Genomic DNA, 19812 nt, shown 5'->3' on the forward strand with positions numbered 1-19812 from the left:
GTACACCTAAACTTTGGAATCTTTTCCCTAATCCCACCATATAGATGTTAAATCGTAGGAACCCATGCTGCTGTCATATCCTCTTTCTTCTGGCCTGATTCTTAGCAATTAAGATGTGTATTTCGTTTTCTTACTAATTACTGAATCATATCTTAATGGTTGTCATGTATGTTCATTCCTAGATACTGAACTATGTACTATAGTGGCTTGATTATCCAACCATCTAGCATATCTGACAGAATTTCCCCCCCCCCCCCCAACTCTTGGTGACAATTGAATTTTCAAGGAAGCCATGGTTTTCCAGTATGTGCAGCAATTTTTGGACCTGTGTCCCCACTTTTGCAGTGAGGGAACAATTTTTAATCCAAGACTATGCTTCTCTGAACAGGAACCATGCTTTGCAGCCAATACTTCATCGTGCACCCCTCTCATCAAATCGCCGTTATGTTGAAATATATTTATTAAATATCAAAGTGCACGCATACAAAAATGACAGAATAAAATAGTTTTCTGATATATTCGCACATTATAAACTCCACCAACCCCCCTCCCTCCCCTCCTTACAAACCCAGTTCGTGAGCACTCAAAACAAGAATAACTCCCAGTCAAATATTCAAAAGTCTACTCCGGGCATGAGGAATAAGGTTCATCTAAAAGTGTTCCCAAATGTTCTGGAAACAACGGCCCGGACCACCATCAAGAGCTACAAAGTCTCTACGTTCCAAAGAAGCTTGAATGATCATCAATGTTCTCCAATGACTATAGGTCGGTGGATCAGAAGACAGCCAATTAGTCAAAATGGTCAAACCGCCGTTAAAACATGCACAGCTTTTCTTCCTATTGTCATGTACTGTATGTGCAGCAATTTTTGGACCAGAGACCTCACTTTTTCAGCAACGGAATTTTTGAGCCGAGAGCATGCTTTTACAGAATGGATCTGACACACTGCTGCTCTGCAAAGACAGCACTTTTTAACCTTGGACTCCACCAAGCAAGGAACCATTTTTGATCTGAGACCCTAACATTAGAATAGCTTTACTGGGTCAGACCAATGGTCCATCAAGCCCAGTAGCCCGTTCTCATGGTGGCCAATACAGGTCCCTAGTATCTGGCCAAAACCCAAGGAGTAGCAACATTCCATACTACTGATCCAGAGCAAGCAGTGGCTTCCCCCATGTCTTTCTCAATAACAGACCATAGACTTTTCCTATACTATCCGCTCTTACCTCAAACTCTGGAGCTTAACTATTCTCCGAGTGAAAAAAAACCACTTATCGATCCACTAGTACCCGTTTTACTCCACTCAGGATTTTGTAGACTTCAATCATATTCCCCCCCTCAGCCATCTCTTATCCAAGCTGAAGAGCCCTAACTTTTTTAGTCTTTCCTCATACGAGAGGAGTTCCATCCCTTTTATCATTCTGGTGGCTCTTCTTTGAACCTTTTCTAGCGCCACTATATTTTTCTTGCGATAAGGAGACCAGAACTGAACACAATACTCCACATGAGGTCGCACCATGGAGCAATACAGAGGCATTATAATATTCTTAGTCTTATTAGCCATCCCTTTTATAATAGTTCCTAGCATCCTGTTTGCTTTTTGGCTGCCACTGCACATTGGGCGGAAGGTTTCATCATATTCTCTATGATGACATCCAGATCCTTTTCTTGGGCACATCCCCCCAAGTTGAACTCTAGTATCCGGTAACTGTGATTCAGGTTATTATTCACAATGTGCATCATTTTGCATTTGTTCACATTAAATTTCATCTGCCACTTGGACGCCCAGTCTTCCAATTTCCTTAGGTCTTGCCTGCAATTTTTCACAATCTGAATGTGTTTTGACAACTTTGAACAGTTTAGTGTCATCTGCAAATTTAATCACCTCACTCATTGTTCCAATTTCCAGATCATTTATAAATACATTAAATAGCACCGGTCCCAATACAGATCCCTGCGGCACTCCACTGTTTACTCTTCTCCACCCTACCCTGTTTTCTATCCAATAAGCAATTCCTAATCCACAACTGAACTTTGCCACCTATCCCATGACTACCGTATTTTTCACTCCATAAGATGCAGTTTTTTTCCCTAAAAAAGTGGGTGGAAAAAAGGGTGCATCCTATGGAGCGAATTATCAATCTCCCCCCAGCCGTTACCTTATTTCAACCGCCGCCCATTGCCGCTGCTCCTGGTTTCTACTCCTGGCCAACATAAGTAGAGGAAGGGAAAGGCCAGGCGGGTGTAGTGATTGCATGCCGCTGGCCTGGACCTTCAGTCCGACGTCAGAATTGACATTGGGGGTAAGGCTTCTGAACTGGCAGCATGCAATCGCTGCTTCTGCCTGGCCTTTCCCAGCAATTCACTCTGTGCCGGTTCCCTGCTCGGTCCTCGACCCGCTGCTGAGCCAGAGGTCCAAACTCCCCCAGTTGCTTCGTTGACGTATCCTCACAGTGGCAGCAGCGGGAGGTAATTAAATTCAGTGGGCAGGTGGGCTTGGGGGGGGGGGGAGGGTCGAAGAGGACAAAGGCTGGAAGGCAGTGAGGAAAACATAGGAGAGAGGGAGGAAGGGATACCGGTAATTGTTGGGCCTGAGTTTGGGGGGGGAGGGGCCGGAAAAGGACAAAGGCTGGAAGGCAGTGAGGGAAACAGGAGAGAGGGAGGAAGGGATACTGGTAATAGTGGAGCCTGAGTTGGGGGGGGGAGAGGACAAAGGCTGGAAGGCAGTGAGGGGAACATAGGAGGGAGCGAGGAAGGGACAATTGTTGGGCCTGAGTGGGGGCAGAAGGGTGGAAGAAGATAAAGGCTGGAAGGCAGTGAGGGGAACACAGGAGGGGAGGAAGGGACAATTGTTGGGCCTGAGGAAGGAAAGAAAAAGAAATTACCAGACAACAGGGGGGGGGGAAGGAAGAGGACAAAGATTAGAAGGGGGGGGTCATAGGAAGGAGGGAGGAAAGGACAATTGTTGAACCTGACGAAGGAAAGAAAGGTAGGAAAAATGATTTTATTTTCAATTTAGTGATCAAAATGTGTCAGTTTTGAGAATTTATATCTGCTGTCTATATTTTGCATTATACAGTATTTGTCTATTTTTCTATAGTTGTTACTGAGGTGGCATTGCATATTTTCAAAAGTCATCTGCCTTGACATCTGTGCCCCGTCCCTGCCTACCACTAGACCACCAGAGGGGGGACAGGGTGCAGAGCCTGGTAAGGAGTGTGGGTTTGGGTGCAGAGCCTGGCAGGGAGAATTTGGTTCAGAATGTTTTTTTTCTTGTTTGCTTCCTATAAATTTAGGGTGTGTTTTATGGTCAGGTAGCGTCTTATGGAGCGAAAAAACACAGTAATTTTCTCAGGAGGAACTTTGTCAAAAGCTTTCAGAAAATCTAGATATACTACATCAACTGGCTCACCTTTATCCACATGTTTATTCACACCTTCAAAGAAGTCAAGCAAATTGGTGAGGCAAAATCTGCCTCGGCTGAACCCATGCCGACTCTGTCTCATTAAATCATATTTGTCTACATGTTCCACAATTTTATTTTTTATAATTGTTTCCACCATTTTGCCCGGCACTGAAGTTAGGCTTACCGGTTTAAGCCTTGGATGAAAATAAAGAGTTAAAGAAAGAGAAAATTAAAGATGTTTAGCGCTGACCCAAAAGCCTGCTTTTCCTGCACTTTCTTTATTCTTAATCATTCTTAGATCTATTTTGCCAGTAAAAACTCAAGTGTGGAGAGTTTCCAGTTTCAGTTCTGCTATTTTTATGTCCGCTTCATGTTGTTGTTGACTGGAGAAGACAGCAGTGAGCTGGAGCTGGAGAAATGGGACTCCAGTCATGTTCTGTGCAATTGCTGTTTTACATTTTGGAATGTTCTGTTCATTTCTTTATTTCTGTTTTGTATTGCTTGTTATAGAAAACTCAAGTGAGGCTAAACAGGCAGTAGATAAATATGGTTCCCTTGCTTGGTTCTGTATTTTTGTTCATAGTGCTTCTGTACAATTGCTGTTTTGTACTCAAATTTGCTTGCTGTATGAGAAGCACAATCATGTCGTATACAATTTTTTCTTTTTTTTCTGTTGATAATTAACATTAATATAATAACAATAACTTGATTCTTCTCTACCGCCATAGTCGAAAGACTTCTAGGCGGTTCACATTCGAAGAAGGCTGGACAATCAGCGAGATACAGGATGTAAGAAGAGAGGGTTACATAAGAATTAGGTAAAGGAACAGTAAAAATAAACAGCGAAATTACATCGAGGTTGAGAGGGGGAGAATATATCATTTGGAGACTTCTGTTTAGGACACGAATTTGTCAAACAGAATGGTTTTGACTGATTTTCGGAATGTGCCGTAGGTCAAACTGGCTCTGTTTATGTAGTTGTCCAGCCAGGACTGCTGTCTGCCTGCTTGGAACTTGAAAGTCCTATCCAGAAAGGATTTGTATTTGCAGCCTGTGATTTTTGGGTAAGTAAATATGTTTTGGTTTCTGGTTGGTCTTATGGGGTTGTGAAATATGAAGTGTGGTAGCAGGTAGGAAGGCGCTAGACCCCAGACCTGCTTGAAACAAATTAATAAACAATATTTTAAATTCAGATACCAAATATGTCTGTTCTTTAGGCATACAGTACGGGCTCCTTTTACTAAGGTGCGCTAGCGTTTTTAGCGCACACAGGAAATTACCACGCGCTATGCGGAAAAACTAATGCCAACTCAATGCTGGCATTAAGGTATAGCGCGCACTATTCTGTGTGTTAAAGCCCTAACGCAGCTAAAAGGAGCCCTATGTTTTTTATGCATTTTTTAGGGGTTACCATTGTTTTTTGTATTATCTGATTTTTCGCTTAACTGACAAAGATAGAAACATGATGGCAGATAAAGGCCAAATGGCCCATCCACAGCATCCATTATTTTCTCTTCCTAAGAGATCCCAGGTACAGTCTTGTCTCCACCACCTCTACCAGGATACTATTCTAAGCATCTACCACCCTTTCTGTAAAAATAATCAAGAATGGTATTACAAGCAGAACGAAAAAAGTTATCCTTCCGTTGTATCGGGCGATGGTGCGCCCACATCTGGAGTACTGCGTCCAATATTGGTTGCCATACTTAAAGAAGGATATGGCAATACTCAAGAGGGTTCAGAAGAGAGCGACATGTTTGATAAAAGGTATGTAAAACCTTTCATATGCTGAAAGATTAGAGACGCGAGCTTTTTTCGCTGGAGAAGCGGAGACTTAGATAGATAGAGACTTAGATATGATAGAGACTTACAAGATCACGAAGGGCATAGAGAAAGTGGAGAGGGACAGATTCTTCAAACTTTCAACAACTACAAGATCGAGAGGGCATTTGGAAAAATTAAAAGGGGACAGATTCAGAACCAATGCTAGGAAGTTCTTCTTCACCCAACGGGTGGTGGACACCTGGAACGCGCTTCCAGAGGGCGTGATAAGGCAGAGTACGGTATTGGAGTTCAAGAAGGAATTGGACAATTTTCTGAAGGAAAAGGGGATAGAAGGGTATAGATAGAGGGCTACTATACATGTCCTGGACCTGATGGGCTGCAGTGTGAGCAGACTGCTGGGCATGATGGACCTCTGGTCTGACCCTGCAGAGGCACGGCTTATGTTCTTAATTACTCTTGAGCCTATCACCTCTTAACTTCATCTGATGCCCTCTCATTCCAGAGCTTCCTTTCAATTGAAAGATTTGCCTCATGTGCATTTATGCCACGTAGGTATTAAACGTCTATCATATCTCCCATCTCTGGCCTTTCAATAAATACAAATGTATTTGTATACTACTAATACCTCAAAGTTCACAGCGGTTTTACATAAAAACAATTAAATTAATTGAAACAGAAAAACAACAGATTACAACTTATTCATCACATATTCCTTAAACAAATATGTTTCCAGGGCTTTTAAAAAAAATTCTCATAAGTTCTTATTGAACCAATCTAATCTGGTAAAATTCTCCAAAATTTAGCTGCTTGATAAGCCCATGTTGACGTGTGCATTCTAAAATATTTTACTTCTTTTACTTTAGGGAATTGAAATAAAAATTGTCTCCTCGAACCATATGATTTAGTTTGAACATAACAATGGAGGCATATAAACAGGAACATTGACGTATTTTAAACATCAAATAAAAAACCCAATTCTAGCTTCAACTGGAAGCCAGTGCAGTTTCAATATATACGGTGTGATTCTTTCCCCTTTTTTCAACCCAAATATTAACCTGATGGCTGTGTTTTGCAAGGTCTGTATTTTACATAATACCATCTTTAGGAAATCCAGAAAAATAACATTGCAATAATCTATTGATAAGAACAGATTGTACTAGTAAACAAAATTGATAGTGATCTAAATATTTCCTAATCCTCCTCATTTTTCAAAATAATCCAAAGTATACATACTGAGATCTGTAAGTCTGTCCCCATACGCCTTATGATGAAGACCATGCACCATTTTAGTAGCCTTCCTCTGGACTGACTCCATCCTTTTTTATATCTTTTTGAAGGTGCAGACTTCAGAATTGTACACAATATTCTAAATGAAATCTCACCAGAGTCTTATACAGGGGCATCAATATCTCCTTTTTCCTACCGGCCATACCTTTTCCTATGCACCCTCGCATCTTTCTAGCTTTCACCATCACCTTTTCAACCTATTTGGCCACCTGAAGATAATCACATACAATCACACTCAAGTCCCACTTTTCTGTTGTACACAAAAGTTCTTCACCCCTTAAACTGTACCTTTCCCTTGGGTTTTTACAGCCCAAATGCATGACTGCATTTCTTAGCATTAAATCTTAGCTGCCAGATTTGAGACCATACTTTATGGCTTACGTCGGATAATTGAGACTGTATTGTACTGTGCTACTGGTTCTTTTTGCACTGCCTCCTAGTGCTGAAGTACAATTACTCTTGCCTTACCACATTAATGCCCCATTTAATTGTAAAATGCATTCTTTCAAACTGGCAGCGACATCTACTGGTTAGATACATCATACTTGGTTTAGAATGTTTAGGAACCCACTCGGATCACCTTTCCCCTCCAGATCAGAAAAACACACAGAAATACCCAAATACAAAAAAATACACAGAAGGATTAGAAAGCATTTCAAGAACCATGCTGTACATGCTCTCTCCTCATTTTGGCATTCTTCCTTTATTTTAACCACGTCATATGCAACAGATGTACAAATTGTCATGCCAAAACTTCCTGAATTTAAATCTAGTGATGTCAGAGAGGAAACTCAGGTTCCGATCTGCTTTCCAACAGGGTCAGCAGGGATTAGGTGGGCTGAAAGTGACAACTTGCCAGAGCCCAGGGAGGGAGAAAACAGCTGTTAAATACCATATTGACCTCTGCCATCCACAGGACGTTGCTAAGACAGTCTTGGAACATACTTCCTTCTAATCCCTCAGAGATTGGTTTGGGCACCTGTGCTTCCTGGACAGGACTTAAAAAAAACACAACATCCAGTAGAAAATTATCCTATTACTTGAAAAAGCCCATCACATGCTATGCAAGGTTTTCTGTTATGGTAAAAATCATCAGTGAACGGGACAGGAATAACATTCTAGTAATAACTACATCTTGACTTCTATAGCAGAATTTTCTTCTGTTTTATTTTATGCTGTTACCATTTGCATATTAATGCCTTTCTTCTCTTTTCTGCAGGCTTACTATTCTGCTTTGCTGTCAAGCCCCACCTGTCATTGAATGGGATGGAAGCAACATTCTGGTAATAGCTTATTGAATTTTACGTGCTGCTTGAGCCAAGTCTACCCATACGTCCATTTCCCTTAAATTTTTTTTCATTATGACTTCATTCTCAATCCATTATATTCCTGTATATTGAGGACATTGCCAGTACATCCTGCTGTTCTATAAATTTTTACCTCAGGTAAAACAACTTTTATACTGCTCTTTGAACCAACATTAGGGTAATTCCATGACAGCTAGTCCAATTTTAAGGAGGGTCTCTCCACTTGAATATCTTCCACAGATACAAAGATGTGGCCCAAATAAAGGGGCCCCCAAGTTTGGGCCTAGTTGAGCCCATGCCCCAAAACTCTGGATATCTTCATTAGTGGTCCCAATCAATTTGAGATGGTCACAAGGAGCTCTGGACTACTTGACAGAGTTCTTTTTTGTATTATTTTTTTGCACCTCTCAACTGTAGATCTTTAATGTCAAAACTATTGCTATCTATGACTTACTTCTTAGCTGCTTTGCTCCGATATCCATTTTGCGTTGGAAAAAAAATTGAAGAAATCCCCCACAACCAGCACTCCCCAATGACCCCCAACAATTGCGCTCCACAATCCTAAAACAAACAGCAGGAGGGATTCCCCCCTCCCTCCTGCCATGATGGACCCCCCCCCCAAAAAAAAAAAGGCAGGAGGGATGCCCACTCCCTCCTGCTATGATATATCTTTTATAATATAGCTTTTAATAATTTATATTCTGCATAAACTACAATTCTATGCACATTACAAATTATTCAGGTACTCAAGCATTTTTCCCCAACTGTCCCGGTGGGCTCCCAATCTATCTATACCTGGGGAAATGGGGATTAAATGACTTGCCCAGGGTCACAAGGAGCAGAACAGATATGTTTCTCTAGGAGAGTCCCCAGCTCAGAGGTAAGGGAGGAGCAAAAAAGAATGCAAATAAAGCTCCCTACAAGAGTTCTCGAGAAGAAGAGGTTGACTACCCGAGTGTTCAGGAATAGAATATATGTCTATTAGAAAGAAGATTAATGAGGTGGGAGGTGGAAGTGGGCAATTGGTGAGTTGAAAAAGTTAGAACAAGCACCAGTACATAAAAATTGCTTTCAAAACCCTGCCCTAGCAATCTCACAGCCAATTGAATTTTCAGATTATTCCATAATGATTATGCATCAGATACACTGGAGATCAACACATGCAAATTTATCTCAGGCACAGTACTGGTGGATAGCTTAAAAGCCCGATTACTTGTGAGATCAGCCCTATGTAGTTTAATACACAGAAATAAAAATAGCAATAAAAAAATGCCAAAACCTGCTGCACCCAATCATTCACTACAAGGCTAACCCTTCCTCATACATTAAAGCAGTGGTTCTCAACCTTTCTTCTGTTGTAACACATCTGACAATGTTCATGTATGTGACACACCAAACATTTAAATTCACAGCTGAACAAAGCACACTTAAATATTTCACTGTTTAACTGTAAGTCTAGTATGAATTTGCCAATCCCACATCAAAATGCTATATGCAACACATAAGTTTAATGTAATAACTGTATAGTTATTAGTGCGTTCTATGCAGTATTTTATGATTTACCAATTGTATTGCACTATCAAAGTTTGAAAATCAATAAAGACTTAAACAAACAAAAAAAAAATGCTATATGCAACACATCAGTCCCAGATTTCTCATTTGTCATACAATAAAAGAAACTCGTATATATTCAAATTCTGGGTCACCTCAGTAACAGCAACACAAAATCCCTCCACTGCTAAATACCAAAGCAACACAAAATTTTGCAAATGTACTAATCAGAAATTATATAGCAAATAATCTACAGACCTACAACATGTTCGGTTGGGGATGAGTCAGCAGCTATTAGGGGTAGCAAAAAAAAAAAAAAGCAGAAAGGGACCAGTCATGAGAATCTGAAGAACCTAACTCAAGATTGCTGACCTCAGCTTGCAGGTAGTGATGATGGTTGTAAAGGAAACACAGGCTTGCTGCGTCACAAAAAAAGTTTGTAGACACTTCCTATCTCGTTGGGGACACACTGGTTGAGAGCCACTGCATTATAGAAACCCACAAATCTGAAATTACATATTCTAAACAATTCACGCAGGCTTTTATCAAACTGCGGTTTGAAACAGGGAACCAATAGATAACTAAGCAGAGTATGAGCAAAGACCAATTAAGATCAGAAATTTTGTTCCGCAAAAAATAAAAAATAAAAACTTAGAGAAAACAATTGCATAGTTATGTAGTTTGTCAGCTAACAATAGGGTATAAATTGAAAGTTTTGCTGCGCATAATCCACGAGTGATGCGAAGATTATAGTGAAAGGCCCTATACACACACACACACACACACGTCACCTATACAAGGGATGTAAAGGGCAAAAGATAATGGCCAGATTTCCGAGCCCAAATAAAAAGCTTCAGTAATATTACCAAAGTTTATTACTTCCTAGCCCTCCATATATGTGTTAGACCCACATACTTACCAAGATCTTGATTTATCTCTAGAGCAAAACCCTATTTGCCGTTTCACACACGTGCTGGGCCTCTCTCATCAGTCATTTCAGCAAGCACAGTTAGGCCTGGAGGGAGGCGTCTTTTAAACCAAACACATATACAGTACTGTATTTTTTCTCTCTCTCTTGCCTGCCTCCTAAAACGTTAACATGCATACAACCCAGCTAGAAAAGTACAGCTTCTAGGGGAACTCCAACCAAGTGAAGGAAAACGGATTCTAATCAGCAGAAACCAATCACCGAGCAGTTAAGGCATGCCCTAAATCCTTATTGCTTTTCTGACCAATGGGAAGCCGAGGCGTGGGTAACGCGACTTTTGCCAGACCAGCAGGGGCCCTACTAGAGAGACCCTTTTTAAAGGGATACTTTCATTTTCTTCTGGTGAGATTCGATTCAATACAAGTTTCTTTTTCTTAACTCTCTGTCCCCAGAAAAGTTTGATTCTTTACACCAGTGGTTCCCAACCCTGTCAAGGAGGACCACTAGGCCAATCGGGTTTTCAGGCTAGTCCTAATAAATATGCATGAGAGAGATTTGCATATAATGGAAGTGACAGGCAAGCAAATCTGCTCTATGCGTATTCATTAGGGCTAGTCTGAAAACCCGATTGGCCTGGTGGTCCTCCAGGACAGGGTTGGGAACCTCTCTGCCTTACACAATCCTGGAGGCATTTCTAACCCTTAGAATAGCCACTATAAATATGCAGCAGGGCAGGTTATTAGCACAGGTAGTGCCTCTGGCCCATCGGCAGGTAATCCATTAAATTATACTATATTTTCTGGTGACAACAGGGTTGAATGAGAGAGAAAAAATAACACCTGTTCCCCTTACATTTGGGAGTTCATCAACTAGTTAGTGCAGGGAATTCTTACCAAAATTAAAACAACGTTCTAGTCTGCTTGTGTCTGCAGCAGCCACTAACATATCTAGGGTAAGTCATTTTAGGGAACTATATAGTATAAGGATTACACAGGAAAAAAAATGGTATTTATTGACAGACACAAAATTCTCAAAAACAAATAATGATGTACACAGGACCCAACACAGTCCATATTTGGGCAGGCATAGCCTTCCTCAAGAGTCCCTAACAAAACAAGACAACAAAAATGGGGATTTATGATCATTTTAGAGCTAAAAATAGACTGTGATTCAACTAAAGGATGTGTACAAAACCAAAGTGCTAAAAAAGAAAAGAGCAAGTGGTAGTGATGTGCTACAGAAACAATTGGAAGTACTGTAAATATCAATAAATTGAAACAAGTCATAAGGAAAAGTATGTAAAGTGATGGATTGGTGTGGTGGTTCTGTTTCTGTGGTTACTGTTCACCCCTCTTGTCCTTCTTTGTAAGTCATTTTAGAAACATCCCCATAGATCACCACCATCCCTGCTGGACTTCCAACCCCTACACCCTCCCACCCTAAACACACCCAAGCTCCTCAAGGTGTGCCCCTGTCTTGCAACAACAACAATAAATACTCCCATGGTGCCCCTGTCCTCATTGATGCTGCCGGCCAGCCCAAAGATTAAATTTCAGCAGAGGAAGTAGGTGGGAGACAGGGAAGAGCCATGTCCTGGACAGTTTAGAAAGCCATCCAGGCACTCTGACCGTCCTCTAAAATGAGGACATGTCCAGGTAAATCCGAATGTCTAGTAACCCTAATTTACGTTCCTCTCTATCACTCCCTCTCTTTGTTTCATCCCTTCTGCTCTGCATAATTTTCTCTTTCCTGCTTCTCCCCCTCACCCCTCCTGCAATCTATTCTTATTCTCCTATAATTCTCTCACTTCTTGTGCTCACTCTTAGCCTCTCACTTTATTCCAAGCCTTATCCTGGTGTTCTTTGGTCTCTCTCACTATATTCCAAGCCCCATTCTGGGGCTTCTATGGCCTCTTTCAGTGTGTTCCAAATTAGAGGTCTGCATGGGGCATGGGAACAGGGATCGCAGGAATCCCCACTAACCCACGGGACTCCCACGGGGATGGAAGGCTTTGGAAGCAGGGTTTGTCCATATAATATAATGGACACGTCAGCCTTAGTAAAAGAGGGGGTTTATAAGTTAATTACCTGAACAGAAAACAAAAAAAGGGTTCCACCAAAGAGATTCCACAAGGAAAACAGCAGCGCAAACACAAAAGAAACTGTGGAATTGATGATCCTGTCAGAAGTAATTGCTGCTTTTTATGGGGACGGGCAGGGATGGGTGGGGACTGAGAGGATCCTGACGGGGACGGAGAGGATCCTGGCGGAGACTGGCGGGGATGGGTGGGATTTCTGTTCCCGCGCAACTCTCTATTCTAAGTCTCACTTTGATTTTAAGTACCGTCCTTTTTGTCAGCTGCAAGGCAAGCAATGTAGTTGCCAGGTCTGCAATTTTCTCGTCCAATTGGGCTGCTTTAGAATGCTGGTTGCGGAAAATTTTGAGCAGCTGCAGGTTGATTTTTTTGGGCTGGTTTCAGATTTTTGTTGCAATGAAATCTGTATTACACTCTCAGCAAGTCGTTTTGGCATTCAATTGCAAATCAGCACGTAGGGCTCCTTTTACAAAACTACAATAGCGGTTTTAGCGCATACTTAGCGCACAATAAATTGCTGCACACGCTAGACACTAATGCCAGCATTGAGCTGGCGTTAGTTCTAGCCGCGTAGCGTGGTTTTAGTACATGCTAAAATTCTGCGTGTGCTAAAAACGCAATCACAGCTTTGTAAAAGGAGCCCTTAGTGCAGATGCATGTGTTTAGTATCCCACCAATGATGGTGCTTGCCCGCCCTCTCCCCATGACTGTACAGCCAATAACATAGTAGGCTAGCTCTCCCTTTCATGCCACTTCCTGGCTGGTCCTGTGGACAATGACAGGAAGATTAGGATTACAGTGTGGCTCCACTGACAACAGGATGTTGAGTCCATTGCCAAAGCAACAGTATTAAACTCCCAGTCCCTCCCCCCCAACATCCCCAAAAAACTAATACAGGCCTAGAGAACCTAATCAATGAAACTTTTCATCTATAAGTGAATTTAAGTGTATATAAGTGTATTTTCCTTTTTTGTTCTACTTTCCTATAATGATTTGTATTTCATCTCCCTCCTTTCCTTGTGTTTTTAAGTTTGTAATCGTAATTTTTCTAATATTGTAAGTTAATATGTTTTGTTTTGTATTTCCCAGAAATTGTAATTTTAATTTGTTCATCGCTTTGAAATACGATTAAGCGATTAATCAAAACAATTATTAAACTTGAAACTTGAAGAGTTTCATTATTCAAATGAGAATACGTGGGCACCTTTTACAGAGCAGAACATCACAGAATTAGAAAATTTTGAGCACAGAATTCCATACACCTTGATGTAGAACAGAGATGGGTAACCTTGGTCCTTGAGGGCCGCACAGTAACGTACTAAGGGTGGGGGACTACCCTGGGCACCATCTTGCAATGAATTTCTCCCAACAACAGCAATGCTAGTAAATTCAATTCCACCATTTATTTGACAGATGATCATGACAATGATGCTGTTCCTGATGAATATTTTGCAGATGAATAAGGTACGTTATGATTTTAATTATAGCTGATTATACAATATTTATGTTATGTACTCTTGGGAATATGAAGAAATAAGAGTAGGTGCTGGAAAGTTCTCACCCTATCCAACAAAGTTGAAGCAGACTCCATCAAGGGCTCTACACTTAGTTGAAGAGTTTCCACTTTTTTCATTCCGTCGGAGACTTCCCCAATTGAAATTGGTTGGACTGAGAACTTTTCAGCACCCCCTCATACACTGGAATGTTTTTGGGGCTACTTTTTCAAGATAATTGTGTGGGATTTTTAAAAAAGTATCTGGTAACACTGTAAGCAGGCAGGCCCCGCCTCTTCTCCTCTCTTGGTTGCCTGCTTTGTGCTTGTATATATCTCTGTGATGATTCACAGAAGGCATTTATTTCTCAGGCTGTTGCCCCCACACAAAACAGCAACATTAAAAAAGACATCCAGACCCCCGACAGAGCTCTAGAAGAGAGGACATGTCCAGAGAAACATGGACAGTATGGTAACTCTACCCATCACAGAGCTGCCAAGGGAGCCGACCCACTCAGGAGGCGAGCCAGGGAAGAGAATGACACGGGGACAAAGTTTTTCCCCTGTCTCTGAAGGCTCTGTCCCCATCCCCGCTTCATCTTTGTCCCCGCTCTATCCCTGTGAGCTCTGTCCCCCATCCCCATGGATTTTGTCCTCATTTGCACAAGCCTCAAATACTTATCCCTTTTTTATTTATATCTTTATATTAAAGGACAATATTCTGTACAACTGTTTATAAATCACAAATAGAGCCTTCCATTTGGATCTGGTTTTGCTACAACATTCCCAAAGATTCAGTTGCCTATGTTTTTACATCATCTGGGAAGGTAATTGGATTGTTTTTCAGACATGGATATAGAAGAGAACCTAAACTATGTAGTGGATGAACAGGAAAACAAGGTTGAGAGGTGGTAGACTCAAGAGCAATGTAAGGAAATTCTTCTTTATGGAGAGGGTGGTGGATGCCTGGAATGCGCTCCCGAGAGAGGTGGTGGAGATAAAAACGGTGACAGAGTTCAAAAAATCGTGGGATGAACACAGAGGATCTAGAATCAGAAAATAATAGTAAATATTGAAGAACTAAGGCCAGTACTGGGCAGACTTGCACGGTCCATGTCTGTATATGGCCGTTTTGTGGAGGATGGGCTGGGGAGGGCTTCAATGGCTGGGAGGGTATAGATGGACTGGAGTGAGCTCAGACAGAGACTTCAGTAGTTGGAACCTAAGAACAGAAATAGCTAAGAAGAAGAAAAAAAAACAACAAGAAATTTTTAGATTGAATCAGGTTGGGCAGACTGGATGGACCATTCGGGTCTTTATCTGCCATCATTTACTATGTAAATATTGAAAATGTTTCTTGATGCCAGCAATGATGGATGCAGTAAAAGTAAGATGCTAGAGCAGCTGGGCACATGATGGAAGGATGTTGATAGGAGTCTGATCAGTAGACAAGACCATTGGTGTAGTAAGTGTGGGGGGCGATCTGCTCCGGGTGCTGACACCCCTCTTCATCTTGGGCCCCCGTTCCCACTCCTTCCCCCCCTCCAAGCATGCCCCCTTCCCTTCTTTACTTTGGTGAGAGCAGCCACCAACTTACTGTCAGCATCGGCTTTCACGTCACTTCCGGGACCCGCGCCTAAGAAGTGATGTCAGAGAGAGAGCGCGCCAAAGCTGACGTGGGCAGTAAGTTGGTGGCTGCTCGTGCCGAAGTTAAAAAGGTACAGGGAAGGGGCGCATGCACACAGCAGGGGGGTAGGATGGGGAAGGGAGAGGGACGACACCGCCCCGGATGCCGCTCCCCCTCACTATGCCACTGGACAAGACTCTTGTTACCACATCAAAGTCCGACAAGACACAAATGAAGTCATTTAACAGTAGTTCATTTAAATCCAATAGCAGCTTCTGCAGCTTTTTTTAATCACTGAATTCAGTTGCCAGTTTATTTATTTATTTTAAACATTTATATCTCGCATATCCACAAAACAACAAAAGAACCAGAGGTCCAACTTAAATATAAGTAGGATCATCAAACATACAATATTCATATTTTAGTTAAGATTTATTTGTCAAAATAAAATTTGCCTGCACCGTGTACAAGTCTGCAGTTTTGGTTTGTTTGTATCTCGCATATCCAAAAATCTATGCGGGTTACAAAACACACACATAAACATGATTAAACACATAATCCACAATCCTTGGTACTGCAGCAGCATTAAAGGCCTTCATAAAAGGTCATTTCCTGCTGCTCCAGGATTAGAGGCAGCAGGAAATGAGTTTTTATAATATCTATCTTGAGACAACTCAGCGGGAGACTGTTGATCGTCAGTGAGAGGAGGGGTTAAAAAGTCTGAGACTCCCCCTGAAAGTAGGATACTTGGCAGTAGAGAATGACAAGGCGACAAACTTTTCCCTGTCCCCACATGAGTTCATTTTTCTGTCCCATGCCTGCAAATTCTTTTCTTGTCCCTGCCCCATTCCTGCAAACTCTGTTCTCATCATGTACAAGCCTCAAACACTTTAAAATCATAAATGTTTGAGGCTGGTTAAGGTAGAGCTTACAGGAATGGGGCAGGGATAGGGACAGCGACAAAATTCACGAGGACGGAGAAATTGAATTCCTGCGGTGATGTGGAAAAATTTGTCCCTGTGTCATTCTCTACTTGGCAGATATGCCATCGGACCAGCATTCAGTGACTATTCTCTCCATTCCTATATCTATGCCACTGCCTGATGGTTAGATTTAGGACCCATTCTTCTGTAGTTCGGTAGTCCAAGTTCTGTAGTCTCTGGTAGGTAAGGTTACCCTATGACTCCAGAAAAAGGAGAATGGATTCAGAGATCCGAGTTTTACTTCTATTTAAAGCACAGGTGTCAAACTCAAGGTCTGTATGGTGAATCCAGCCCGCCTGGCTTTTTTATGTGGCCCGCGGTGTGATGCCCCCAGTGTTATCTTCTGGCCAGCTCCTTACTCCTCATTGCCACAGTGTGCATAAAGCCATGGACGATGGTGGTGGCTCCTTGCGTGTCCCGCGCCTCATCCGGAAGCATTCCCTCTGACGTTGCAATGTCAGAGAGGCTTCTGGTTCAGGCGCAGGACACGTGAAGAGCTGCCGCCTGTGGCTTTGTGCACACTGCGGCAGTGAGGAGTAGGGAGCTGGCCAGAAGATAACACTGGGGACATTGCATTGTGGGCCGCATAAAACGGCCAGGCAGGAGACAGCCATAAAGTAAGATACCCGCCAGAGGGAGGCACATCATGGAGGGAAGGAGACAACAAAGGTAGGTGGAATGATTTTATTTTGAATTTAGTGATTGAATTGTGTCAATTTTGAGAATTTACATCTGCTGTCTATATTTTGCACTGTTCAGGAAGAAACACATTTGTTTCTTTTTCTCTGGGGTTGTACTACATGCAGAGTCTTGAATCTTAGGGTTTTGTTTGTATATATTAGTAATTTTAGTTTTTGGTACCATATTTGCATAGGGGTTATCTATCTGTGTTCTGGTAGGAATTAATGTTGAGAAGCATACAGTGTGCTTTGTGTAGTTTAATTTTGTTGTTAACCATTATGTATTGTTAATAAGATTATATTGTGTACTAGCTGAAGCCCCGGCGTTGCACGGGCATTTAATTATAGCAATAACACTGTAAATGGATTCAAAAAAAGATACTTTATAGTGGTGAATGAAATTATTTTTTTACAGCTTTATAAAAAGTACAATATTCAAATTATAATGTGAAATATTTGACAAAATGAATAAAATACAACTAACAGAAAACTTGATTATAAACAACATTTTTAGTTTCACCCCCAGGAGCAAGAACATATAAATTCTTGGGTGAACCCACCCTTGAGCAAGCAACATAGACCTGTGTTCCTAGTTCAGCATATGTGAGTACTCATGTAAGGTAATAACATTATGAACTGGGGTGCATGAAGGAAACAGTTACAAACACAGTTAGAACATACAAACTCTATATGTATGGTGTCCGTGGTAGAATAGAAACGATGTCCCTAGTGGTTATTGTGTCATAGAAAGTGTTTTATAGTTGGAATTACTGTGAGAATGGCAGCTTTTTACATTTTTTCCATTGACATGAATGGGTGTAATCTGATTTTCTGTTTGTTGCTCCGCCCACATGTGCAGGTGGGCCGCAAGACCCCCAGAACATATCACCCCAGGTAGTGAGGGATCTGCATACCAAGTTTCGTTCAAATCGGTCAAGCCGTTTTTGAATTACAGTGATAATGGCAGCTTTTTACATTTTTTCCATTGACATGAATGGGTGAAATCTGATTTTCTGTTTGTAGCTCCGCCCACGTGTGCTGGTGGGCCGCGAGACCCCCAGAACATATCACCCCAGGTAGTGAGGGATCTGCATACCAAGTTTCGTTCAAATCGGTCAAGCCGTTTTTGAATTACAGTGATAATGGCAGCTTTTTATATTTTTTCCATTGACATGAATGGGTGAAATCTGATTTTCTGTTTGTAGCTCTGCCCACGTGTGCAGGTGGGCCGTGAGACCCCCAGAACATATCATCCCAGGTAGTGAGGGATCTGCATACCAAGTTTCGTTCAAATCGGTCAAGCCGTTTTTGAATTACAGTGATAATGGCAGCTTTTTACATTTTTTCCATTGACATGAATGGGTGAAATCTGATTTTCTGTTTGTAGCTCCGCCCACGTGTGCTGGTGGGCCACGAGACCCCCAGAACATATCACCCCAGGTAGTGAGGGATCTGCATACCAAGTTTCGTTCAAATCGGTCAAGCCGTTTTTGCGTGATTGCGGTACATACACACACACACACATACATACATACATACCTCCGATTTTATATATATAGATATATATGAAAAATGAATGGAAAACTGGTGTTACAATTAGTACTATTACATGGGCGGGGTCTGGGGGAGAGATTGTGTGGAGTCTGGCCCACGACTTAGCCTGTGTTTTGGATTTCGGCCCCTTATTATGATTGAGTTTGACACCCCTGATTTAAAGCATTGGAAGAAAAACCAATCCATCCTTTTTCTGGAGCCATAGGGTAACCCTACCAGTAGGTAATCTTTCAGACAGGTCCCCTCTCCCCTTCCCCTATTTCCTACTATTTTTAGTTCACCATTCCTATTTTCCAGTCCTTTAATCTACCCTATCCTGTTTTGTCTCTGTTGTTACCCTTCCCTATATCCGCAAGCATCCATACATCCCCCTCCATTATGACCCTTTTTCTGTCTCTCACTGCCTTCTGTTTTGCTTGGTTCTAACTGGAAATCACTTTGCTATGCTATTGCATTAAATGTGGTGTATCAAGTTAACCCAAAGAAATATATAAATAAGAAACTTGACACATGAGGCCTCACTGCAATGGTTCGACTAAAAGCAAGAAGAAAGAGGATATAAGATAAGGGAAGTAACCCTGAGCAGTTGCTAAGAAGGCTTGTGGCTCCAAATACCATCTCTGGAGGCCCTAAGATAGAAGAGGAAACTGCTGGGTCAAAAAAAAGCCCCCAAAACATTTCATGTTCCTAGTTTTCATCTCATTACCACTTACTGCTTTTTCTTGCACTCAGTTGCCCGATCCACTGTGAAGTCAGGTAAGTTGATGAACCCTTCAGCTTTCTCTGACTGCAAAAGAGAAGAGTGGTTTTATTAACAAATATGTCCAAGAAGCATCTGCTGAAGCCAGTGACAGCTGGGCAAGACTGGACAGAAACTTGTGTTTAGCCTTAATGATAGAACCTTTTACTAAGGCATGTAAGCTGATTTAGCATGCGCTAAATCGGGTAGTGTGCCTTAGTAAAAGAGAGGGGACAGTTTGTTTTAATAAAATGTGTAAAGGATATGCTGTCTTTGATGGTGATGGGACTAAAGCGCACCTGACAATCGCGCGTGGACAAAGGAGCTCAGACAAATGCGCGCAGGTCGTCAGTTAAATTTAAAGCGCTCCAAGGGGGT

At 41.8% G+C, this 19812-nt stretch overlaps 1 protein-coding gene across 3 annotated transcripts in view; it reads right to left on the reverse strand.

The window, feature by feature from the left end:
* The window catches only part of CNKSR3 (CNKSR family member 3), a 595138-nt gene that overhangs the window by 115984 nt on the left and 459342 nt on the right, over positions 1-19812 (reverse strand). For all 3 annotated transcript variants that reach the window (XM_033936404.1, XM_033936403.1, XM_033936402.1), the window contains one exon: positions 19409-19482. In XM_033936404.1, the coding sequence (XP_033792295.1) occupies positions 19409-19482 (74 nt within the window). The remainder of the gene's footprint in view (positions 1-19408; positions 19483-19812) is intronic.

Source organism: Geotrypetes seraphini, chromosome 3, assembly GCF_902459505.1.
Source record: "Geotrypetes seraphini chromosome 3, aGeoSer1.1, whole genome shotgun sequence".
Lineage (NCBI taxonomy): Eukaryota > Metazoa > Chordata > Amphibia > Gymnophiona > Dermophiidae > Geotrypetes > Geotrypetes seraphini.